Here is a 24,526-nt window from a genome sequence, read left to right on the forward strand (position 1 = left end):
ATGATATATCTATATATGTAGATTGGGTATATCACGATTTTTGTGGGAACCTTTGCATGACATGCAATGATTTAATGAAGATGAATTTTTGACTACTACTGCTGCTGCTACTGCTACTGCTACATTTTAGCCTACTTGGAGGGATGTGAGCAGCCTGTTGATTAATTGATGGTCAAAGTTCTCTTATGACTAAGTGATGGATGGTCTTACGCATACCCAAACAACAACAACAATAATAACTATCACTACTCCTCCTCATCTCAACTCCACCCTCCTCTTCCTACCAATGCACTTCGTAAAAAAAAGAAGGCCTTCTAAGCCTCCTCAGCCCTCTCTTCCTTGACAACCTCCCTCCTCAACCACTCACCCCAAACCCCCAATTCCCCAGCTACATCCAATCCACCCGCCAACCTCTTGACTTTCTCCTGATGCGCCACCATTTCCTGCGCCCCGTCTTCATCCTCATGCTGCATGTGCGTCTCCGCCTCGCGTTTTAGCGTGCGAGCAGCAGGCGAAGTAACAATGTTTTGCTCTGAGACGACGAGATCGCCATTTGCGTGTACGTCAATGGTTACGGCCAAGGGCACGTGATGCGCTTCTGGCCGTTGGTGCTTGGGGGTGAGCAGGTCCGAGAGGAGGTCCGAGATTGCGTCCGCGGTGGTTGAGGGGGGGCTCGAGGGGGCGGTGGAGGAAGGGTGGGGGACTTGGAGGGTTATGCGTGGGATTGGGGGTGTGTAATTTAGGGTTACGTCGAGTTGGAGGGTTGGGTGGTTTTCTGATGAATCGGCGGTCTTTGGTTTGGGGATTTGGGACTGGCCCAGTTTGTGTATTGGAATTGGCTTTTGTGGTGCTTCGTAAAAGCTTTTGCGGAGGAGCGTGGTGACGTGCGCGTACTGTCGTAGGACTGGCAGGATTTCCACGAGTTGTTTTGGATGGCTGAATGGGAGACTCTCGAGTGTACGACTGTACTCTAGCTTTGGTACATAGAGACTCATGTTGTGACGATGTTGTTCGTATTTGCCATGAATGTCTTTTGAGAGTGCCAGGTGAGAACTGCGAATCTCATGTGTAGACTCGCCAGTTGCGCCAGACATGCCGGGGTCAACTTCTCCAGGCCTCAGCGCAAGTCCAACAAATGTGGTCGGCCGTAGATCATCGTTGCGAGGCTCGATGCCGACCGTTTGGTAGAGTTGCATATGAACAGCATAGGGTACGACGAGCGGGGGGTTAAACTTCGCAACAAATCGTACATTTGGCAGTCTTCCTGCAGCGGAGTCAAGGTTCATGGCATCATCGGTTTGCTCTGGTGCCTCGAGATATGTCGGTTTTGGCTCAAGCCAGTCTATGGAAGACGTGTTCATGAGCATGTTTTCCAAGTGACTGACATCGTTGTTATCCATGGACTTTTCGACCTGGTCGCTGATCCACTCGTTCGATATGCGGATGGGGGTATAGAGAGTCGAGGGCGACGCTTCGCATTCGATAGTCAGCGAGTACATCTTATTGTTACTCCAGTAGTCGTCTTCGGGATATGAAGGGGACTCTTGCGAGCTGGCATCCATCTTTTCTTTGCCTTTTTCCTGTACTTCAGGCGCAGTCTTCGGAATCACCCACCGCGAGTCCATCCAGTATTCCAGACTTAACCCAAGACACGATCCGCCATTAAACCGAGGCCGCCCGCTCTTCTTACACAGTACCTCCCTCTCTGCCTTGTATATCCTGTACCGCTCGTCTGGTGCCCGTTTTGCAAGCTCAAGCTTCTTCTCGTGGTCAAACAGCTTCCGAAGGCTTGTGTAGATGCCTGCAATCGCGTTGTAGCAACTAATGCCCCCGTTCTGCGAGGAGCCCAATTTGTCAAGTGCCAAAAGCTTCTCCAAGTTTTCTGAGAAGCGCTCAAGCGTCACGTTGAACTTGCTTTGGCCTGGAAGAGGCTTCAGACTTCGCACCAGAATCTCCGACCCTGCAGCTCCAAAGTTCAAGTCGGGTCTTGAGTCGTCTAGCCCGGTCTGTAAATTCACACTGACAATCTCATCGTTCTTGAAGGTGACGTCGCAAAGGGCCTCGTCGCCAATTAAAAGACTCCATGTACCTGCATCATCCATATGCTTTTCATACGATATGCCTATTCTGTCGCAAAGCGCAAGCAGACCCTCTTCACTGACGCGTCCAGGCTTCTTCCCTACAATGTCTATTATCTCTCGGAGCCTCCGACTCCTCTCTGCCTCGTCTGCGCGCCCTGTTGCGCTTGCCGTCATGCCCAAATTAGACATGCCTAATCCACTCATGCTTATGCCCATGCCGACGCCTCCCATACCTGAGTTCGCAACATCGTTGAGCATGTTCAATACTGCGGGTGAGTCGTAGGACATCATGTGGATGTTTCCGGTAGGTGGGACGCTGCGCGGTGCAGGGGAGAATGCGTTGGGGTTCTTGGAAGGCGTCTCCTTGTCTTTGGAGGGCGTGGGTGTTGCCATTTTTGCAGTACGTGCTGAGGTTATGGGCAGCTAGTCGGATTGAAAGCACAATGCAGCGGGTCGCAGGCCGCAACCGTAGGTACTGTGTAGCTAGGATGCGGTTGGTACACAAGGCAAAGCTGACGTATTGCACAAGGCTTTCTGAACGCCTTTTAGGCCAGATGTGGCCGAAATGCTATGAGAATATTGGATGTCAAACGAACATGTTGTGGCGCAAGGTTGGAAGCAATTGTGGTGGGGTAGGAGAAGGACGGGCGCAACGCGAGATGTTGCGCGTGGTGAGCTGGGTCTTGGCACAGTGTGAACCGCGGCTGGATGGTCCACATGCCCACCCACTACAGGTGAGAAGTATTTAGATGGACAGAAATGTATTCACTTCTATGAAGCCAACAGGATGTTTACAAAAAGCAGAAATATCTTGGTGTGGGTATCAAATCGCAACGTCAAGACCGTAACCAAAACGCCGTTCCAATGCTCATGCCCTTTCAAAGCCCTCGAAAACACTTCAATCCAGCTCTACGACCGGATTGTCGTCCAAGATTTCACTCAGCTTCTGCTTCGCCTTGGTCCCGGCAACTCTTCCAGGCTTCCTTTTCGGAACAGCACTGGCTTTGGGCCTTAATTTTGCCCCCTGCAACAGCTCAGTGATGGCCTGGTTGATGTCCTCCTCATCGTCCTCCTTGTTGTATTCAATGGCACGCACGCGCTTCTTCGGTCGCTGCTGTGCCTCATCATTCTGCTGGGCCCTTTCTTTGGCTTCGGTTTCCCAACGCTTGCGGATCTCGTCTTCTGTTTTGTTCTCCATACTGTGGAACGAGGCATGGTGTCCGCATCCGTCGCATTCATATGAGGATGATGACTGTACATCTATTAGTACACGTTAAATGCGCCTTGGTTTGAACCCAACTAGGAGGTTGGTAGAGGTTGCTTACCTTGAGCGGGTGCAACATGAAGCGCAGACAGGGACATCTTGCCGCGAGTAGAGACGCTTTGTGGTTACATTGGCCGCGCGGAGGGACATAATTCATTTGCGTCCAAACATTGGGTGAGCCCGTCGCCATGTCGAGCAAATGATAGACCAGGGGTTTTGCAACGTGCTCGTGCAAGTAAACAAGTCCATGACATTACGCAGAACGCGCACGTCGGTGCTCAAGCAATGGGCACATGCAAACGCCAAATTGTCTCGACTTCACGTGCTCCAGTTCGGCAGTAACCGCATTGGGGAAACCCCGCGCTCCACAGCTTTCAGGCCCATCCCACGTCATAGCAGATATGCACTGTATTCGTTTTCCAGTCACGTAATTGGTCTATTAATGTTCAAGCATCCGGCATTCTAGATTATCAGTGTCAAATTTTCTTACCATGCACAAATCATGTGTTCTCTGCATGCCAAATTGTAAGATGTGGATCTATTCTAAAGACACAGCCTGAATTTACACCTCGGCTTTGAGCATGAGCAGGGAAGCACCGCTTTGGTCCCGCCTTAGTCAGAACCCAGTAATCTGAGCAAATGATACTCGGCGAAGAATTGGAAAAAGTGAAGCTTGATAAGCGCTTCTGTCGAATAACCCGTGACTGATGGTTATACGGGACATGGGCGACCCATGGCGACCCATCGAAGCGAGGCGGAGGGTCTGAAAGTAAATGTCTAGCGCTAGAGCTAGTGGTGGACAACACGGAAGGCTTATGACCCCTGGCCGGTCGATGATCGAGACAGCGGGGTATGCGCCCTACGCCAGTATAAAAACCTCGGGATACATGACAAACAGTCCAGACACCTGTGTTTATCATCTCCTCCTCTTGACTCAACCCAAAAGTATCCACATCAAGTTTTACCCCACATCACAGTCAACATGCCTACGGGAGGATGTATGTGCGGCAACGTCCGCTATGAGGTGCAGGGCGACATGGAGGCCCAGGTAAGTGGTACTTCCTACAAGCTAAGACAAGGCTAAAAGGAAGTACAGATCCTTTGCCATTGTTATGACTGCCGTAAAATCTCCGGAACGACCTATTCGACCAACGCCCTCCAGAGCAAGGATGGATTCAAGATCCTCCAAGGAACTCCCAAGGAACACAAGAAGACAGCAGATAGCGGGAGCAATATTACATCCTTCTTCTGGTTCGTAACAGCGCAGATTGTAGATACAGCTTCTAACGTTATGCAGCGGTGATTGCGGCTCCACCATGTGGCGAGAAAGTGACAGCTACACTGGCAAGATGATCATCAAGGTATGTCCACAGGTATGTATGGCTGGTCGGCCCTGCTAAGTGGTGAACAGGTGGGAACTCTAGACGATCATAGCATCCTTGACAACTTCAGCACCAAGATAGAGTTGTTCACCAAGAACAGGCCCAAGTGGGTTGGCACCCAAGAAGGCGCTGCTCAAAAGTAAACCATGGCTTGAGCGTTATGGCGTTTGTATATAACAACGACAGCTGGGAATCAGGTGTACGGATCGAACGGCGACAAGCGGCAACGGGAATGGCGAACAATTGCGGAGTCGGAATCGGCTGCGAGTGCCAGGCCAGGTACCGAATCTACGAGCTCTATTCGGAGTCTGAACTCTCTGGTTCCTTTAAGCGTTCCCTCATCATCTGTAATTGTCAGCAATGCGCGTGTCGCCTGGTATCGTGATGCGCACCTGATTCAGTCGGGCCTTGAGCTCGTTAATTTTGGTCTCCTTGACAAGGATGTGCTCCTCGTCAAGTTCCTCAATGATGTACTCATTGTTGTTTTTGCTGTCGATGTCCACCAGCATGGCTTTGATTGAAGCATCGCACTTGACGAGCGTTCCTAGGGCGTTTAGCAAAGCGAAAGGGGTTATGGCGTGAACAGAAGCAATACCTCTGATGGCTTTGACCATTTCAAAGATGGTGTGGAGGATGTCTGTGGGGGGCCGACTGTGTATGTAGTAACTAACTGGACAACAGGGTGCGAGCAATCAAAGGTAGGAGCGGCTGACGCGATTGCTTGGCGGAATCTGCAATGATCAGCGCGCTAACATTCTAAGGGTGTTTGCTGCACGCCAGCTGCGAGTGATCACAACGCCATCCCCAACTTTGCCCTGTCGGCCTTCAGCTGCATTTCTCAATCATACAATGTAAAGAACTTCTTTCTACGATGAATCAACGCATCAACGGCACTCCACTGTGCTTCGCACCTACTCCTCGGCCCCAAAGTAGTGTTGCCACTCACTACTTGCTTCTTCGGCACTCAGCTATCGCAGAAGGAAATGGCTGTTCGCCATGATCCTGAAACATGTTGCTAGAAATAAAGACACGAGCGCGACCCTACCTTCCGCCGCGTCCTATTCCCTTTTCTCTGTTCTGGCCTCGCCCTCTTGAGGGTAGTGTTTTCATACTCTTGCTCCTGCTGGACGCCTCTGCTTCTTCTACCGTCGTTTCGTTCATCCTTCCTTTTCCGAGCCATTTAAGGGCAAGCTCCCCGGTTTCGCTTCCATTGTGGTGTTTATCGACATAATGCCCTTGCTTCCTCGTATGGTCATAGCCGCCAGGCAAGTGTTCGAGGACGAAACGCCACACGAAGTCAGTGCCTTCAAATACTACTTCCTCCTCATCGGCGTGCTTGTTGTGATGGTCGCTTTCTTGCTATGGTACTTGAATCGACGTACGAAGCATAGAAGAGAGTTTTTTGGGCAGGACAGCGAGCAGCCACCAGCAAGGGATATCCAAACGTGGTCTCAACCTCGGAGATTCATGTATGGTATTTACGAAGCCAGCAACTCATTCCTTAGCCGCCAGAGTGAGGGCCCAGATCAAAATGGCGATGCTCCACCACCGTATCAGCCCAAGTCAAGAGCCCCAACTATCGATGTGGAGATTCCACTTCCAACCCTCTCGAGGAGTCTGAGTCAACGCTCGCAACACTCGCAACCACCGCACTATCCTAGCAGTACTGGAGCAGCCACAAGTACCACCGAACGACAGGAAGTTTTTCACTCTTGAAGAGCCACTGGAACAAGACAGGAGGGCCAACCTTGCGGTTTGGCTACAGGGAGAGAGTTTGGGACCATAATATCCATCAGAACCCATACTGGGCACTTTGTTCGACTACGGAAGTTTTGATCAGCCACTATGAATCAACTTATTCACAGTTCCGATACTCCCTTTTACTTTTGAACTTTGCACGCGCTTACGCTACTGTCTTATATGATTGAACCCGACCGCCAAGAATCAACTTAGTCGCGAGCCACCTGGACTATACCTTCTGGCATCCTCCATAGTCGCGTCGTATCGACCACTTGCAGTTTACAGCCTTGATCCTATATGCAGTGTAGCGTCGAAAGTCTGTCTTGTGGTTTCAAGCTAGCACGAGACACATTTCCTGCAAGTTATCTTGCCACGCCAAGTGCTGCGTCGCTTGGATCTGACATGCTTCTCGTTGCCTAGTTGCCACTGGAGGTCCTCACCAATGCCCAGTTTCAGCATATGGCCAAGGGCTAAGCGTTCTCCTTCTGTCCGGGCGCTTTCAAAAACGTCCAGGTACTGTCATGAGTGGTAACTAGCTAATGCAGCTATCATGGACTCAAATTTTACGAAGATCTCATACGTAGGCAACAAGAACGATGTATCATGAATTGGCCACCTGCGTCTTCTGATCTTGAAGATACGACCTTCCCATACTACCTGACCAGATTTTGCATTCTTAAGCGTCATTGTGTATACTCCTGAGTGCAAGGTTACTAATCGGATTTCTGCTTATGTTATGCTAGTTCGGCCTGCTACCCGGACCATGCCGCTTCCCCTCTCGCGTGGTGGCCGCATCATGCAAAAGCGGCACGACGGCATACAGGCGGCATATTGGGTGCACAGGACAGTCATGATGGTTGCATCTTACTTTGTGTTCAGTAATCTGTCATCCTACTGGCTGTTCCTCGGTTCAGAAAAATTCGAACCTCCCCTTCCATCGCACAGCCTTCGTACGAGGCCATGAAGCACACACGTAGTGTACACTGAACGCACTGCCAAGATCTCGTCATGCACCCCACCATGACCAGTTGGCTACCGATATCTCACTATGCGAGGATGCTGCACCTTTTCCGACCGCCGTTCGACATGCTGCTTGTGATTCCAAATTGTCTAACAAAGCCAAGAAATTTCACAGTAGAAACTCTAGGCTACTTCTGATCGCTATACTTGCCCAAAGTGTAGACTAACGGAACGATTCCTCACTCAATGTGACTGTGACGTCGAGTACTACGCATGGATGGGCTTGCTTACCGTACCCAAACTGTACCTGACTAGGTAACATGAGGCAAAAGCGTACTTGATTATAAATTCGTCCGTTGGTATGCTGCCATGAGAAGCAGTGATGGCATTTGAAGCTGCACGATCGGTGGCTTGCATGTTATACCTTTCTCCCGAACTGCTCGGAGCCGAGCTCGGTAGGCCGAGAACAAACAGACCAATCAAGTTTGCCAACATACGCCACTGGATAAGGCTACTTCTTCTCTACAAAATTCCATCACCATCCGTTGTACAATAATCTCATAGTTATGACTGAATCGCGCCAAGATGAATGGCTATTATCGGCATGTTCAGCTGTGGCACTAATGCATCGGCCGATCTCCAGTCTCCACCTTCTATGCTAAGGCTTCTAGCGCAATGGAGCAATTTACTACCAACACACCGGAGAGCCACTTGCTCTTGATAGCTCTCACTAGATTTTCTAATCATTCCGACATTGATCTCTCTACAACTTTCCATGCGCCATGGTTAAACATCCCTGTTCATGGGCGGTGTCTGAAAGGGCTAGTAGCATGCAACCAGCCCCAGGGACTGATAACATATCGAGACATAGGGCAGGGCAGAGACGCAGTAAAAGGTGAGACATCCCATAATAGGAACAATTCCATTAGAGACACTTTCTGTGGATGCGTAAGAAAGACGCCCGGCATTCACTTCGGCCGGGTCGAACATTGAGACGAGTCCTTTTCTTGATATCAGCACAACATCGAAGCATATATCGTCACTGAATTCCCACCACCGCCAGCATCAAGCTACATTGTTGCCTAAAACACCGATCATCTGCTATCCACACAACAGTCATGTCTATACCAGGAAATCTCGTCGTCAGTGAGTCATATCGCTGTCCGTTAACAGAATAGTAGCTTTGGATACATTTGTAACAACCTTAGTCACCTGCAACGAGGCCAATCCAATAATTGACCCGGCACGCCACTTCAATCTTAACACTAGTACTACACGGGTTATCAGAACGGCTGGAGGACGCACAGAAGGAGCCATCAGCAGTATCTATCAAGTAGCTCAATCGGTCAAGATTGACATGATTATTGTTGTTCAGCATACTAGTATGTGTTTACTTTGTTTTTTATGGAGTCTGTCTCTAATCAGCTGTTATTTAGGCTGTCCATGGTTGCCAGGAGAAGTGGAAAATAACATCCGGTCAGACATTCAAGGGCTCAAAGCCTCACCGTATATTCAGGATGATATATCCATCATTGGATATGTCCTTGATCTGGCCACTGATCGACTACGTGAGGTCAAGTACGTTGAAGCTCTCTTCGGCCCGTCTTCATGGCAGTCTACATCTCCAGTTGTTATTTTTCAAAATCCGATTTTTCCCTTCTTATGGCACTCTGCAGGCAATCCATCCTCACGCTGAAGAGGGGGCTAGATCAAATTCGATACATGCTAGAATTATGAATTGATTGGAGCTAATATGCAAATTAGTGTACCTCGAACCGGGCCTGGAGCTGAAGCAAGACAGCATGTACTCGATCAGATGAAAGACTTTGGTCCGTTCTGGAGCTGAGACATCTATGTATCTGCATAGTTTGCAACACATGGAATGATTACTCATCTGCTGACCACAGGTAATTATACCAAAGACTATATAGACTATAACGAGAACATGAGATCACGCCTAATCAATCGTTTTTCTGCATCATGTGCGTGTTACCTCGAACCCCTCAATTATATACTATGAGCTTCGAATTACATTACAGGTCCTCGATCAGCTTCGTAAGATGCTATCAACACCTATTAGCAATACAAATAAAACTTGACGATCCCATAAAGAACACTTGTTCTTACCTTTCCAAGTCAAGAAGACTATCCCAGGAATATCATAGTTCTCGCCCAAACCCGTATAGTACCTTGGCACTCACCTGGTATATGTAATTGCCTCCGGGTTGGATTGACGTCAGTCAACACTTCCATTTTATCCCCTCACATTAACCTCCTCAATTTGTCCATCCGGATGGCGGGTATTGGAATAAATCTACGATTACCGTTCCGTGTCACGATGCATTTGCAATATAGAGTAACTACTATCAGGAATCAATGTGCCAATCAAGCGATAGGCCAGTTACCACCCAGCCTTCTTCGGAGCTCCATTACATATGGATATGTTCTTTTTCACTGCCCTTTTCAGAACGTCGTCCGGACGCTGCGGGAAAATGAATATGAATAGAAGCTTTTCCAGCATTAGACGAGCGTGAAAACCCCCGTATCACCTTTCCTAGCTTACTTCCGGTCGCTATCATTTATATTTTTAGATCAAGTTCGTGCGAGATACTTCAAAGATCTCAACTTATATCAAATTCAAGTGGATTAAACGCTTTGGCCCTGAGCACAATACGCAAACCAAGTCCGATCCAAGTCCAATAATCAAGCGATACTATCAGAACCATCCCCATCCACAGATGGCTCAAGAGAATCCTCGCTACAGCATTATGCACAGAATCAGGTGCCCAGATGTGTCTGATGCTCTCAGATCTGCAGTGGTTGAGAACGCACGTGCGAGTTCGAACCAAGGAAGCCAACGCGAAGATCAGCACACGCCGCGGGTATCGGAGCACCCAGCCACGCATCTGGGATCTCACAGACCATGGTTCGAGATAGCGTTGGCATGGACTGGTGTGCGGACAAATCTCTACTATTGGTGCATCCATACCGCTAACGCACGCATGCAGTCACACGCCCGCTTTATCTGCTTCCGCCACCGACGCGAATACATGAAGTACGCAGATACTTTTGTAAATCACTCAATTTGGAAGGAATCGTTACGTAGTTCCGTTTATTACTAGGTCAAACGACCAATCGCAAACTATGATATTTCTTTTTCCGTATCTGCATACTAATGCATCCGGGTCGTCGATGCCGCTGCCTCTGTGCAGGGTCATCTACACGCGTCGTCAGCTTCTTCAAATCAAGCGGAGAATGGCATGCGGTAGTGGCAACATTGCCGCATTGCGGGGTTCCTAAGCGTGGCTGTAGCTGTGGTGTTAAAAGCGCGGTTGTCCCGTGGGATATGGCGCCGAGATGAGCGCTGGTAGTCCTCACGCTGGCCTGTGTATGGAGTATCGGCTATGGCGAAGAGCAGTGACAAAGATCGAGCAACAGTGGAGAACATGAGGGATGTCGAGAAAGCAGGTGTTGCGCAACAGGTGGAATGTGGACAGGAATCTGTAGCTGTGAATGCTACGGCTTCGACAGAAGATTCGCTGTTATCCAAGGCTCGGTGTGTAGCACTGGTTGCGGTGCTGACTATAGCATCTATTATGAGTGTAAGTGGAGACTTTTTATCTTGAGAAACAACAACTGATCTCGAATAGACAGTGGCGATACAAGATTCAGTTAGTGTGCTACCCACCATCGGACGAGAACTGAGCATTCCTGCTAGCCGACAGCACTGGATTGTCTTGTCTTACAATATTACATTTGTACCATTCCTTGTCAGTCACTCACATGCTCTCTTCGAGGGTCTTTCTAATTCTCCCGACAGATATTCAGTGGCCGCTTGGCAGACATTTACGGCCGACGACGAACATACCTCCTAGGCTCGTCATTCTTCACAGCAGCATCAATAATGGCACCCTTTGTCCCGAACGAAAGTGGTTTCGACGCTATACGCGGACTACAGGGTCTCAGTGCCGCAGCCATGGCATCCGCTGCGCTGGGAATCCTATCTTCCACATTCTCACCCGGAAACACCAAAGACATAGCATTCAGCTTCTTCGCTATCGGCGCACCCCTCGGATTCGTTTTCGGGAACCCCCTTGGCAGTCTAATCGGCGAGCATCTCCCCTGGCAATGGACATACTGGATCCTCAGCATCACCGCCGGCATCTCAACAATCGCAAGCTACTACATCATCCCACGACCGCCTCCTTCCCCCACCCCCATCAAAGCCAGCACAATCGACTGGATCGGCGCCGCAGTCCTCACACTCGCTCTCATCCTCCTCGTCCTCACTCTCTCCAACGGCAACAAACTCGGCTGGCGCACCCCCTGGATCCCCACACTCATTGTCCTTTCCTTCCTCCTCTTCGCAGGCTACACATACTGGCACTACCGCCTCTCCAGAACACCCAACAAGACCCCCTTCATCGCCCCCTTCATCCTCACCCAAAAGCAACTCACACCCACCCTCGTCATATCCGCGCTCCTAACAGCTTCATACACCATTTTCCTAGCCACCTCCCTCCGCTGGTTCACAGCATACCAAACCCTGTCTACTCTGCAAATCACCTTCAATTTCCTCCCCGCAGGTATCTGCGCCCTGCTTGTCGCACTGATAACACCCCTGCTCCTATCCCGCGTACCAGGGTTATACATCCTACTCTTCAGCACCACGTGCGTAGCTCTATCCTGTCTCCTCCTTGCTATACCGCTTCCAGAACATACGAGCTACTGGGCCTACGGACTCCCAGGTATGCTATTTTGCGCTACAGGCGTCGTCACTGCGGGAGCTGTGCTTATGCTTTTTGTGGCGAGGATGGTAGGGCCGGAGGATGCAGCTTTGGCAGCAGGGCTAATCATGGGTGCGGGGATGGTTGGGCGGGTGATTGGGGGTGCTGTTGCGGTGGCGGTGGAGATGGAGGTTGAAGGTGGGAGGAAGGGAGTGGCGCTGGCGCCGGGGGACAAGGTATTGAAAGAGGGGATAAGGAGTATGGCGTGGTTTGGTTTGGCGGTTAGTGTGGTAGCAGTGATGGTGGTTGGGGGTTTTACAAGGGGAATGGGGGTTGTTGGGGGGAAGAGAGTAAACGGGTAGGATGTTTTGTAAAAGTAAATAGATGTTTTTTTTGTTACAAGAGGAATGAACTCGACTCATTAGAAAAGAACAGGGAAGAAGTAGATAGTGGATCAGTAATCAGCTCATTACCCACATATATCTGCATTATTTCCCCTCGGTAACATTTTAACCAAAAAAACACCATGTACACCATCCTATGCTCCCAACTTCTCCCGAACCTTCTTAACACACGCCTTCTTCTTCCAACAAGCCCTATACCACGCATCCAAACCCTTGAACCTCTCTGCACTCCACCCATTCCAGTCTTCCACCAACGCATCAACAACAGGCCAAACAAAGCAATCCGCAACACTAAACCTAGCCCCGGCTATATACGGCCCAGCATGCATTTCGAACCCATCCTCTAATCGCAGGAGTAGAGAAGAAAGAGTAGCATCAAGCTCGGATACCGTTTCTGTCGGTGAATTGGCACGGGAAAGCCATGTTTTCGTGATATCGGCGGTGACAAGCATAACCAGGTATGCGGATGCGGTTACAGAGTGGGATGAAGGTGAGGTATCGATCGGATGGTATCGATCGAGGTAGAGTAAAATGGAAAAAGGGGTGTGAATCTCTGTGTGATGCGTGTCTGTGTCGCGAAACGTAACCTGGCGGTCCCGTTCGTACGTTTTGTCTGTTGCCGGTGCTTCGAGGAGCGAATAGGGGATTTTGCATTCTGCGAGGGCAATTTGGACTTGGCGAGTCTCGATGGGGCTGTTGGAGGCGAAGAGGAGGGGGGTGTCTTTTGGTGGGGTTTGAAGATGGAGAGTGTCAAAGCCATCGCCGTACCATTCGTCCCAATCGAAATCTGGGTCATGGTTTTCGCGGCTGAATGCTGTGATGACGCGTTTGGCTTCCTCTTCGTTGCCGTTGATCACGTCTGCTGCGTCACGTTGCTCTCGGGCTGTTGCACCTTGGCCCCATATTATGCATTCCTTTGCGTCGAGAAAGGTGCCAATGTTGCGAAACGTCAGGCTGATGCGTATGCCATTGTGGCTCGTTTCCGCCTCACTGCGTTCGGAAGCCAGGCGCTTGTCCGGCTGGATAGCGTGAAGCCATTTCTTATTTGATTCGAGTCCAAGGACAAACATGGAGTTGTGTGGTAGAGGCACACGCTGGGTCTCGCGCTGGGCAACAGCGCTGTCTTCCACCAAAGTCTCATCCTTCTTCAATTGCGGTTTCTTTCTGCGAATACGCATAGTGCGTTGCGATCCAAAGCTCACGTTGACAATAGAAGAGCCTTTAACAATGTCGAGAGTCTTGTCCGAATGTTCAGATATGAAATCGTTACCCGATCGATAGAGCTGGATCAAGACGTGATTCAGTGGATGTCCTACGAGCTTTTCAGCTTGCTTCCGTATTAGTTGCACCTTTGGCGAGAAACGCAAAAGTGGGAGAGTTTGATCTGCTGGATGACGGTAAACGGGCATGGATCCATCGTCTCCAAATGTACCCTGGCAGCACACGAGACGTGGTACTTCGCCCTGCTGGTGTAGCATTTTCTGCCATCGTACTTCGTTATAGAGCTGTCCAAATATAAGGTCCTTTAGTGGTTGAGATGGATCGGAGGAGTGACAGAGATCGCTTGGAAAGAAGTTGTGTATAATCCTTGAGTCGCCTTCTGCGATTTCATCTCCAGGTCCAAGGACAGGCAAGTTGGCGAGTGACTTTAGCTTTGAAGATTTACTCTTGGTTGGAGCTTTCGCTGTTTCCTCAACAGGCGTTGTTGTAGATGTTACTGGCAGCGTCTCATTTCGTAGCGGCTCAACGGCAGGCGACTCTGACTGTGACACGGAAGCTGGCTTTCCACTCTCCACAAGGGCCTGCTGGATTTCCTTCTCATCTTGTTTCGAAATCGTCGAAGCTGCCTTTGAAGAAGGAGCTGAGCCTCGTTTCGCATCAGGTCCGGAATCCGATTTGGGCCCTCTGGAAAGTGACATGCGTACTCGATCCGAAAACCCTGATAGTCTATTCTTATCCTTTTCTTCACACATGGCCGAAAGCAATGGCACGGATGCTGCATTTTTCAACACATGCTGTCTGACTTCCTTTCCACGCAAGTCCGCGGCACTTCCTGCTTTGGTGATTTGCGAGGTGCGTTGAGTATCTGCTGGTGCCCTAGTAGATTTCGAAGTTGCACTGTCCGTGATTGGGGTCGAATCAACTTTGTCGGAGGTTGCAGACGCGCTGGGCTCGGCAGTGATATCTGCATCATCATCATCATTTTGCTCTCCTTCTTTACCCTTCTTTTTCTTCTTCTTCGTTTTCCCAGACCTCATCCTTATCTTGGTTTTGACCAACTTCGGCTTCTCCTCTTGCGCACCAGGCACCGTTGCACCCTTGACCAGCATATCAGCAAACTCCTGGTCAGTAGGCTGTTTGTTTTGCTCAGCGACCGGCTTCTCATCTGGCCGTAATTCCTTCTCCAACAACGCTTTACCATTTTCACCCAAAGACATTTTGGCTAACAAATCCTCGACCGTCTTCTCGTTTTGCTTTAAATCACTCTTTGCACCATTGCAAGACAGTTCCGACTTCTGTGGTATCTCTGCTGGGTCTTTTTCAAGAATTTCCTCGCTATTCACTAGGTATGCATCGAAAAAGTCATCCATGCGCTTCAATGCCAGCTCATGCCTGGTTTGCTTACGAAAACCCAGACAGTCTTCAATGACGCAAATCTTGATCCCATGTCGAGCTGCATCAATGACAGTTGCCAATACAGAGACATTTGTGATACACCCGCATATGAAGAGTTCTGTAACAAGCCTTGCGCGCAGTGTAATCAGCAGATTCGTACCTTGAAAAGCAGAGTAGTTAGTGGTCCGAATTACTGCATCTGCCGGCAGCTCCATCTGTTGAGTAACGAAATCGATAAACTCAGCACCGGGTGTCTTGGGCACACATGCTGGCGTCCGCTTCTCGCTCTTCAATAAGAATAGCTCGTCATCCTCTTCGACTGAAGCCTTTGCGATCTCTTTTGGCAGCGTCTTTCTCCGCGCTGATACGCGCTTGAGCAAGTCGAGGGCGCGTTGCTTGTGTTTTGATGACTTTGACTGCGCAGGTAACGAGGCCGCCTCTTTTGCCAAGTCGTCATCGCCAGCCTCCGGGCCGCTCTCATCACCGTCGATCAATCCACCCACAACAAGCGCGTCTCCCTCGCCCGTATCTGCTCCAGTGGCGATACGGTCTGCCTCGTAGAGCGTCTGGACCCATATAACATTGCCGCTAAGTTCGCGAAACTTGGGTACCAGAGTTTGGATGCGGTCGAGAAAACCGGTCGAGGTGTTTACCGGAAGGCGTCCGTCCGGCAAAACAAAGTCGTTTTGCAGGCCAATGGCAAGAAGCGCCTGATGGGTCTGGAACTTGGGCTGGTTCTGGGACACCAGGTTCATGAGATCGGTCATCTTGGAGGCCATGGTGGCAGCAAGACGAAGTGTTAGAGCTGAGTCAAGCGCTAGGCAGCTACAATTCAGCTACGATTTTAGCGCCACGGCTTTGGTAAGTATGAGGTCTCAGATGCGATCAGAGGTCGATGAGTATTAGGAACAATGGGTACCAAAAGGGCGTGCTAGATGGCATGGCATGATATGGGATGGAAATGCAAAGGTGGACTACGTAGGATCCGCAAAGAAAAAGTCTAGAAGGCGGAAGCGGTCCAAATTTGGGCAAATTCGTAATCGGAGGGCTGCAGGGATAGTTACATTAGAGAGGTGCGCTACAGGAGCGATGGGCCGGGCAGGGCGTTGGGGGCGACTCGAAACGGTGAGGCGTGTTGGTGTTTTCCGCATCCAAAGGCCGCTAGGTGGCTGCTCACTCCCCCCACCGTTAGTGCGGGGCAACTGGCTAATTGCCCAACCGGGCTGATCTACATACGCTGTTGGTGGGTATTCCCGCGGGCATGTCAGGGCCGCGATTCTAGTCGTCTCTCACGGTCAAGCCTAGATGCCTTTTCTCCGCGCGAGCATACCTTTGCTGACGGCAATCCCCCAGGCTATACTGAGCATGATATAGCGTGAAATGAGCCTCACGGCGGCTTGCGCTTCACCGCCAAACCTTACGACTCATGGAAGTAAGTCTCACTTGCTGGCAAAAAAAGCCGTAATCTTCTGCGAACCGTCAGATTTGGATGTCTTGGCGGCGCTCCCGTTGCTCGTGGCACTCCTGGTGCCGCGCTTCTTTGCAGGCGTGGACGCCGGCTTGATAGGACTCTTTATCAGAGACGCCGATGATTCGGACTTGACGCGTTTACTCGACGGTTCTTGCTCTGCTGTACTACCGCTGTCATCTTCGCTGTTGTGCTCTCGCTTGATGCCTTGCGACTCATGACCCGGCTCGGAGTGTGCTGTCGCTGGTACAGGTAACGGGGCGTTATCTTCGGTACCTTCCACGCGGTCCGTTGTCTCACGTTTCTCATTCACGTCATGATCGACCTTGGCGGCTGCTCGCTGGTTGCCAAAGAAGTTTGCAATGTTGTTCTTGTTCTCGGCGCTGTTGATTGGCATGAGGAACGAGGGCGAGTTGTTACCAACCTTGCCAACGTCTTTGCTGACTGGGTAACACTCAAGATCGCCTCGGAATGGCTGCAGGAGGGATTGTAAATCTTTGCTCCATTCGGTGCGCGTTGGGTCGAGCCAAATACGGATTGCGTCGGATCCGTTCTCGAGGATGACGGGCATGCGGTCGTGTAGGAAGCGGAGCTGCTTGTTGGACTCGGTAGTTATAATTGTGTAGGTGAAAAGCTTCTCACTAGAACCTTCAAACTGGACACAGTCCCATAAGCCGGCGAAGCACATGAGCTGTCCATCCTTGCGTTTTGTAAAGTGTGGTATCTTGTCCTTGCTCCCGCTCTTCTTGAGCCATTCGTAGAAGCCCTGTGCCACCACGATGCATCGCTTCTTCTTTTTCATGGTTGCCCATATACCACGGTCCTCGACGAGGGAGTCATCGCGGCAGTTGATTGTCTTCATCTTGGAGCCGTAGTCGGGGTTGCGCTTGGTCCAGAAGGGCACGAGGCCCCATTGCATGGACTGCAACTTGTACTGGTGGTCGTTCTCGCCCGATGGGGAAGTTTCGTGACCATGAACAGCTTCGGAGCCCTCCGCTCGATAGACCAGGCCGTGGTAGCCCGGGGCAAAGTTGTAGCTCTGTCGTGTAGTGCCGTCGTCATCGTCGGGGGCTTCTGCGACGGGCATATGCGAGTGCTCGAGCTGTCGGCGGACCTCGGATGGCCGCTGGGGGTTTGTCAGCTGTCGTGTAGCGTCGCATAGAGTGACGTGAACTTACCAAGGCCAGCACATAACGGCCGCACATGTTGCAGTGTCTCAAGGCATGGCTGGTGGTGGAGTGCAGACGTCATGCGGCGACCCTCAGCCCTACGCGGAACTGCACGCGGCGGGCACTAAAAGTTCATTCCGTCATGCACTCGCTCCACCACATTTGCTCGCTATTCTCGACACCCCGTTCACCCCGGCCAGCACACCATGTTGAGCAGGACAATTGCACGCGCCGCTCCTCGAGTGAGCGCGTATGCTCGGTGCGAAGCCCAGGCGCCTCTTGAGCGATGCACCAGGCGGCCTGCAACAGCATGGCGACCAGTCCAGCAGCCACTGGGCCGGCGTCATGCATCGATGCGGGTGCAGTTCAGCGAGCAGTACCGCAAGAGCCCGGTCCTGTTCCCCTTTGCCATTGGAGTGTATGCCGGACGATCCAGCTACCAGGCCCTGCGCTAACCCACCCCGCCAGCATCGCCCTCGTCTCAGGCATCTGCGTCTTCTACATCCCCTGGTACTACAAGAACGTCATCATCAAGCCCTACCACAACTTCCCTGAGCCCGTCGCAAAGAAGCTCCGCAAAGCCCTCTTCTACAGCCGCGGCAAATGGCTTGACATCCGCGAAGCCAACAAGCACTTCAGGCAGGCCCTCGCCCTCGCCGACGAGCTAGGCATGGATCCTTTCAGCGATGAGATTATGGGCGTCAAGTACACCATTGCCCAGTTGTTTGAGGATGCAGGGTATTTTAGCTTGGCTATTGATGTACTCGAAATTATGCGCAATGACTGCCAGCGGTGGGTCGATGAGTTTTCGGACAAGCACTGGACGACGGGAAACCGCAGTCGGGTTAAGAAGAACATGGTGCAGATCAATCTAAAGCTGGGCCAGCTTTACGACGTTCGATACGTCAATGAACCCGAGAATGGCGAAAAGAGGCTTGTCGAGGCTGTCGAGAGCGCGCTCAAGGAACAGCAACGGCGGGAGAAGGAGGGCGTCAAGAATGGAGAGGGACCATGGCTTACGAATGAAGAGATGGGTGGTACATTAGAAGGTATGCGTTACGATCTATTCACATGTTCGATGTACTGACGTGACGTAGCTCTCGGTACACACTACGAGCAGTTTGACTCGCACTACCTAGCCACGCCACTGTTCGTCAAGGCACTACAGCTATGTCCGCCAAACTCATGCCACAGCGTAGTCCTGAGTATGTTCCTATTCCCTTTATTATCACCAGCACAAACTAACCCAACCAGTGAACAACATCTCCACCTGCCTCGTCCAGCAAACCCCACCCTCCTCATCCGACGCAATCACCATGTCCCCCCTCCCCTCCGACTTCCCCGTCTCAAACACCGCCCCGCGCGCCCTCCTCATCGAGCAAGCCCGTCAATGGGCCACACGCGCCCTAGAACAAGCTAGGCAAATAAAATCCCCAGACCGCACAGAAGAATGCGACATGGGCTGCGCAGTCGCCACCCATAATCTAGGCGAATTCTTCGAGATGGAAGGCAAAACTGCCGAAGCACGCAGACAATACGAAGAAGCGGCTGCTCTAGCGAAGAAAATGGGGTTTGCAGAGGGCGTGGCGAATGCACGGGCGGGATTGAAGCGCGTGAAGGAGTTGGAGAAGAAGGCATAGAAATTCGTACCAAGACATGAATGTATATGTGTATGTGTACTTGTGCGTGGAAGAGAAGAAGAAATCAAGCATCGCATTACAAATGATAGCATAGTTCGATCCCCCCCGCTTTAGAAAAGAAAGAATCAAAGGCTAAACTACACAGTGTATATCTCTCCCATCCATCCATCCATCTATCCATACTCATGAGTTCCAAAACAAAAGGAGAACAACGCGCTGTGACAAATCTTTCTTGTATCTTCGCAATGAAGAAAAAAAAGAAAAAAAAGAGATGCTCGATGGCGAAAACGGCTAGCTACATTCATATCGGCCCCCATCTCCCTTTCCCCCCTCTCTCTCTCTCAGAAAAAAAGAAAGGAGAAAGTATGCAAGTCAAACAAAAAGCAATGTATATGTAATATGTACACCCCCACCCACCCACCCACTCCCTTTCCCTTCCCAACTCTCCCCTCCCCTAGTTCCTAGACGAGAGAGACAGAGAGAGAAAGGGGGAGGGTGACACTCACGACCCCGTAATCGTCGCACTACTAACGGTTCTCTTCCACCCAGCCCATCCCCACCCTCCACCTCCTGCATTCCCGCCAACAGGCTCCTTAGGCACAGGACTCGGCGTCACAACCGGTGTATTTGTTGGCGTACTACTTGCGCTTCCGCTTCCACCGGTGCTCACCATGCGCTTCAGATTCTCAAACCGCACCTTGAATTCCTCGAGTTCCTGCTTCGCCACCGCCTCCGCAGTCTTCGCGTTGACGAGTTCAAGCAGGAGCGCCTCGTTGTTTGCGTCTGGGACGGTGCCGTCGGCGCCTGCGAGGAAGGATTGCGTGGCTAGCGATGAAGAGCGCTTGGTGAACATGGGGGTGGTGTGCGAAGATGAGAATTGACGTTCGGATTTCTGAGATGGAGTACGGCCGAGACGGAGTTCGCGCAGGCCGCCGGAGACGCTGTCGGAGGTTGTGGAGCGGGAGAGTGAGGGTGGGGTATCGGGGGTCGTGTCTGTTCCGCCCCAGGACGAGGTGACGGCAGATTGCTTGCGCGCGTGCTGTCGTAGCTCTTGGATCGTTTTTTCTTGACGTTGGTTCTGGTTGTAGCTGTCTTGCAGGCGCTGCCGTGTGTCTCGGAGGGCGTCCCGTGCGATTTGGAGTTCGGCGTCACGGTCGCTCAGGTCACGGGCGAAGCTGTTGGCGCGCAGTGTTTCGTTGGCAAGTTGTTCTTTTGTGCGGGTTAGGTTCTCTTTGAGGATCTCTTTGGTTTCGAAAATGGAGGAGGCGCGGTGGTGGCCTTGGGATTCGGGGAATCGCGATTCCAGCGTCGACACTATTTCGGAGGCCTCTGCGCTCAGTTCATTCGAAGCTGCGCCCTCCTCGAGCGCCGCAGCGACAGACGCAGCGGTAATTGTTGTCCGCCTCCGCGACGCCCGTGTGGACGGTACGGCGAGTGTGGATGTCTTCTTCCGGACCTTGTCTACTACTGTCCGCACGATGCGATGGTCCTCCTTGCGATCCTCGCGCTGTTTTTGCAGTGCAGCTTCAAGCTCGCTATTCTGTCTTTGCAGCTGGCTCACAGACATGAGCAGCTGCTCAATCTGGTAGTGCAGGTCCCTATCCCTGGATGAGGCGCCCATTGCCATGGAGCCATGGCCAGACTTCATCGACAGCGCATCTCCGTTGGACGCACGCGAAATGTCCGTCAAGGCTGTGCTTTGCGTGTTTGCTGAGGCGTCTGAGTCGGCCATTGAGTTGAGTGTTGAAGCCAAGCTCTGCTTAGAGGCTGAGCGCCTTAGGAAGCTTACAGGCCGTGATGGCGCCGAGAGTCCCGGGCTGAGTGAAACAGACTTGGTCGAAGAGTTGGACGGGCCCCACAAACGGCCCAGGAACGACGAGGCCGACTTCTGGACCTGCTGCTTGGACGTCTCCCTATCCTGGGCTTCCTTGTACTGTTGCTCCAACCCCTGTAACCTTTCCCGCGTCACATCATTTGTGAAACCGACGAAATCGGCAACCAACTCGTCGGCAGACCCCGCGTTCCTGCCATATGGATCCCAAAGTTGGCGGCCAAGCAGCAACTGCATGACATCTTCGAATTCACTTAGTGACAAGAGCTTTTGCTCGTTGCGCTTCATCAGAGCAAGTGCCACACGCATGATTGTCTCAGAAGCGCCCTCGGCGAACAGCACATCGTAGATGCGGAAGAGCATGGGCAGCGGACATGTGACAGCGAAAAATGAAAGGAACCATTGTGAGAGATATGCAGACTCGACGCCCTGGTCATCGAGGTGCTGCGCCAGCGCGGGCATATGATGGTGGAGCAGTTGCTGGAACTGGAAGATGCGAAGATGCAGACCAGAGAGGTCAGGGAGGAAACAAGAACGAAGGTCGTAGTCTTCCATTAGTCTGCAAGGGTTAGCAGGGGTGCGGAGTCATCAACCCAGAGCAACATACCTGACGAGTACACAGAAAGCCTCCTTGTCACCCATTTGCATTAGCAGTGGACCAACGAGGAAACCGAGACCCTGGCAGTAACCAATCTTGTGGTCGTACAGACTAAAGCACTTGAGCACACGGCCAAGCATCTTTTGGCCCTCACCGTCAGCGTCCTTGAACATGTCGACACCAGGGAAGCTCCTTCCAAGATCCTTGTTGATGATGTTCTCGTACGGGCTGGACTCGCCACACAACGTCTCATACTGATCCTCAATCAGCTTCTCCCGTGAGCCGGCTGCACTCTGCCATACAACGCCACGCAGCGGCGCAGGGATACCTCCTCGAATCTTGTTCAAGCAGAGCGTGGGCAGACGCTGGACCGTCTGTGGATAATCACGAACGAGGGCTGCCCAAAACTCCAACTCGGTCATGGGTGGTGGCGAGGGCAGCTGGGAGAAGCGGACCTGTGCAGTGTCATGGGCGACGAGGCGCTTGAGTTGGTTGATGGAGGGGGGCCGCGACTGGCTGCGGGCGCGAGAGACCTTCATGTTTGCTTTGGAGTCTGACATGATGGCGTCGTTTTCCTGCTCAAGTCGAGCGAGCAGCAAGGCCATGGCCTAGAAGAAGAAGAAGAGAGTCAGCAGACGACGGGGATTAGATATCGTGAGTGGGCGCGCACCTCTTCCTCGCCCTCTGGCTCCTGTTCCTCCTTTTTCTCGAGCTCGGCCCAATCAACTTCCTCGCTCTTGCCTGAACCATTGCTTGTTCGCCTCTCCCTAGTATCTATCTTGGGCGACTCGGGCGCGTCCGTGTCCCGGACAGAGATGGTCGGGCTTGTTGGGGTAGTGGTTGCATCGGCGCTCGTCTGGCTTTGGCGACGTCCAAACGCCTGGCGGATCTCGATTGAGTCTGCACGCGACGACGATGTCCTGCGGTCGCCGACGACAATGTCTGGCTGGGCGGGAGAGGTGGGCGAGGTGCAGGCAGACTGCTCGTCTTCTGGTGATGTGCCGTCCGTCTCTGAGAGCGGGACCGTGACCATGGAGTCTGTTGGCAGTGGTGCGCTGTCGACGTGGGTCCTGGGAGAGCGCTGCACGCTTTGGTCCACGGGCTCTACTACCGTGGGCTCTGCCGTGGGCGGCATGGGGGTGGCTACGTCGGTCATGGTGCGGTCAGACGGGCAGCATCGAGGGACGCAGGACAGTGGGAATTTGAGTGAAGAGAGGACGGTCTTGTGTGCAATGACGCAGCACAGCGGTGCAGCCCCTCGGTCAAGGGCCAAATGGCAAGATTGGCAGCTCGGTCAGCGGGGCGCGAAGAACAAACGGCGCTGGTGTAGAGCGTGTTTCAAGCGTGTGGAATAGAGGGTTGCAGCCGGGATGGTGTCGTGACGGCAGGTGGAGTGGGATGCTCTGCGCGCAAGACACGAAACACACGTCGTCAATGGAGTCTGCTTCGAGGCACACTGAGCAAAAGGAGCGACGTGCAAAAGAAGAGCAGACGGCCATGGTGGTGCTATGTCGAAAGGAGCATCAGGAGGCCGAGGGCTGGCCCACCTGCGTTAGCGCCTTATCGCGGAGCGGTCAAGCCAGGGTCAAGCGTCCCCACCATTGGCTTCTGGCCTGCCGCCCTAATCACCCAGCGGCCACCCAGCTGCTACACCGACCACCGTCCAGGTGTATGCATCCCGACTTTTCATGCACCCTCTTACTCGCCGCGCCCTCGCTGATGTCACCACGCCTACCCGCCAGGAACCCAGGTTGCTGCTGTTGCGCCTTGTGCCTCCACCGCGTCTGCATCTCGCTCTGCATCTCGCTCTCGCGCTGCCCACGCCCGACTCCACGCGACCTGCATCCAAATACACGCGACACCACGTGCCTCACCCCCAGCCCTCGGCCAATCACCGTCGCCCGCCGCCAAACCACTGTTCGCATCCTGCACGCCTGCCTGCTTAGCTGTACATGTACTGTCTACTGTCTACACCACCACCACCAACCAACAACCGCCAATCACCTACACTCGACGCATGCGCAATTCCTGCCCCCGCCCGCCCGCTAGTCCTCTTCGCCTGCTAGCTTCATGTAAGCTGGTCCCGCTCGTGCGGGGGTATTCGGCACGGCAGAATCCAAGTAGCACCTCAACATGGCCCACCGAGTATAGACGACTACACTTGACCGCCTCTTCGCCATGCCGCTGACTCCTGTCCTTTGTACTCTGCTCTTTACACTCGTTCGCTTACCACAAGCCTTGCCGCTATCACTATCCTAGTCCCAGTTCCCCCGCCACTCGTCTCCACGCGGGGAGGCGGTTCATTCAGATTTTTTTTCATGCTAACACCTTTTTGTCCCGGCGCGCGTTGCACTCACGTCAGGTACATATGACACGTCTTGCCAGCGCGGCGTCACAGATGGCACCTCCTGGTTCGCAACAAGCAAAAGCCTTTAAGCTTCGTTGTCTAGAACCTGCCTTGTCAACGCTGTCATGCACCTCAGACCAAGGCACCCATGGTTAACATATTGACGTTGGATATCTAACGGCGAATTTCCGTGATAATACGGGCACATCCCTGTTACATTTCCCTGCTCGGTATCCACACGCGCTGCTGCTGGAGTAGGCGACAAAGAGAGGTCGAGTGTTTAGCCGGCTAGCGGCTGA

The 24,526-nt window shown here is 52.2% G+C and overlaps 12 protein-coding genes across 12 annotated transcripts; 6 read left to right on the forward strand and 6 right to left on the reverse strand.

Moving 5' to 3' along the window:
• Positions 1-314: 314 nt before the first annotated feature.
• COCMIDRAFT_32578 (uncharacterized protein) lies at positions 315-2,474 on the reverse strand (the record flags this gene model as incomplete). Its single annotated transcript, XM_007685210.1, has 1 exon — positions 315-2,474. One exon carries the CDS (start codon positions 2,472-2,474, stop codon positions 315-317), a length of 2,160 nt encoding a protein of 719 aa, XP_007683400.1.
• A 505-nt stretch (positions 2,475-2,979) lies between these two features.
• Positions 2,980-3,535, reverse strand: COCMIDRAFT_1204 (uncharacterized protein; the record flags this gene model as incomplete). The annotated part of the gene is made up of 2 exons (XM_007685171.1): positions 2,980-3,333; positions 3,407-3,535. 2 exons carry the CDS (start codon positions 3,533-3,535, stop codon positions 2,980-2,982), a joined length of 483 nt encoding a protein of 160 aa, XP_007683361.1.
• A 792-nt stretch (positions 3,536-4,327) lies between these two features.
• Positions 4,328-4,870, forward strand: COCMIDRAFT_82824 (uncharacterized protein; the record flags this gene model as incomplete). The annotated part of the gene is made up of 4 exons (XM_007685240.1): positions 4,328-4,393; positions 4,442-4,596; positions 4,643-4,706; positions 4,757-4,870. 4 exons carry the CDS (start codon positions 4,328-4,330, stop codon positions 4,868-4,870), a joined length of 399 nt encoding a protein of 132 aa, XP_007683430.1.
• Positions 4,871-5,024: 154 nt separating this feature from the next.
• Positions 5,025-5,341, reverse strand: COCMIDRAFT_32582 (uncharacterized protein; the record flags this gene model as incomplete). The annotated part of the gene is made up of 3 exons (XM_007685211.1): positions 5,025-5,072; positions 5,120-5,271; positions 5,323-5,341. 3 exons carry the CDS (start codon positions 5,339-5,341, stop codon positions 5,025-5,027), a joined length of 219 nt encoding a protein of 72 aa, XP_007683401.1.
• Positions 5,342-5,957: 616 nt separating this feature from the next.
• On the forward strand, positions 5,958-6,443 carry COCMIDRAFT_83029 (uncharacterized protein; the record flags this gene model as incomplete). Its single annotated transcript, XM_007685241.1, has 1 exon — positions 5,958-6,443. The coding sequence occupies one exon, from the start codon at positions 5,958-5,960 to the stop codon at positions 6,441-6,443; it is 486 nt and encodes a 161-aa protein (XP_007683431.1).
• Positions 6,444-8,545: 2,102 nt separating this feature from the next.
• COCMIDRAFT_32584 (uncharacterized protein) lies at positions 8,546-9,273 on the forward strand (the record flags this gene model as incomplete). The annotated part of the gene is made up of 4 exons (XM_007685212.1): positions 8,546-8,573; positions 8,636-8,809; positions 8,864-9,005; positions 9,192-9,273. The coding sequence occupies 4 exons, from the start codon at positions 8,546-8,548 to the stop codon at positions 9,271-9,273; spliced, it is 426 nt and encodes a 141-aa protein (XP_007683402.1).
• Positions 9,274-10,831: 1,558 nt separating this feature from the next.
• Positions 10,832-12,600, forward strand: COCMIDRAFT_1208 (uncharacterized protein; the record flags this gene model as incomplete). Its single annotated transcript, XM_007685172.1, has 4 exons — positions 10,832-11,029; positions 11,078-11,197; positions 11,248-12,175; positions 12,590-12,600. 4 exons carry the CDS (start codon positions 10,832-10,834, stop codon positions 12,598-12,600), a joined length of 1,257 nt encoding a protein of 418 aa, XP_007683362.1.
• A 92-nt stretch (positions 12,601-12,692) lies between these two features.
• COCMIDRAFT_32586 (uncharacterized protein) lies at positions 12,693-15,953 on the reverse strand (the record flags this gene model as incomplete). The annotated part of the gene is made up of 1 exon (XM_007685213.1): positions 12,693-15,953. The coding sequence occupies one exon, from the start codon at positions 15,951-15,953 to the stop codon at positions 12,693-12,695; it is 3,261 nt and encodes a 1,086-aa protein (XP_007683403.1).
• A 660-nt stretch (positions 15,954-16,613) lies between these two features.
• On the reverse strand, positions 16,614-17,847 carry COCMIDRAFT_83092 (uncharacterized protein; the record flags this gene model as incomplete). The annotated part of the gene is made up of 2 exons (XM_007685242.1): positions 16,614-17,768; positions 17,821-17,847. 2 exons carry the CDS (start codon positions 17,845-17,847, stop codon positions 16,614-16,616), a joined length of 1,182 nt encoding a protein of 393 aa, XP_007683432.1.
• A 170-nt stretch (positions 17,848-18,017) lies between these two features.
• On the forward strand, positions 18,018-19,451 carry COCMIDRAFT_83026 (uncharacterized protein; the record flags this gene model as incomplete). The annotated part of the gene is made up of 4 exons (XM_007685243.1): positions 18,018-18,229; positions 18,280-18,860; positions 18,909-19,016; positions 19,066-19,451. 4 exons carry the CDS (start codon positions 18,018-18,020, stop codon positions 19,449-19,451), a joined length of 1,287 nt encoding a protein of 428 aa, XP_007683433.1.
• A 502-nt stretch (positions 19,452-19,953) lies between these two features.
• COCMIDRAFT_32589 (uncharacterized protein) lies at positions 19,954-23,015 on the reverse strand (the record flags this gene model as incomplete). Its single annotated transcript, XM_007685214.1, has 3 exons — positions 19,954-21,841; positions 21,890-22,455; positions 22,551-23,015. 3 exons carry the CDS (start codon positions 23,013-23,015, stop codon positions 19,954-19,956), a joined length of 2,919 nt encoding a protein of 972 aa, XP_007683404.1.
• Positions 23,016-23,568: 553 nt separating this feature from the next.
• On the forward strand, positions 23,569-24,068 carry COCMIDRAFT_82938 (uncharacterized protein; the record flags this gene model as incomplete). The annotated part of the gene is made up of 2 exons (XM_007685244.1): positions 23,569-23,745; positions 23,958-24,068. 2 exons carry the CDS (start codon positions 23,569-23,571, stop codon positions 24,066-24,068), a joined length of 288 nt encoding a protein of 95 aa, XP_007683434.1.
• Positions 24,069-24,526: the final 458 nt, after the last annotated feature.

The sequence above is a fragment of the Bipolaris oryzae genome, assembly GCF_000523455.1.
Source record: "Bipolaris oryzae ATCC 44560 unplaced genomic scaffold scaffold_8, whole genome shotgun sequence".
Taxonomy (NCBI): domain Eukaryota; kingdom Fungi; phylum Ascomycota; class Dothideomycetes; order Pleosporales; family Pleosporaceae; genus Bipolaris; species Bipolaris oryzae.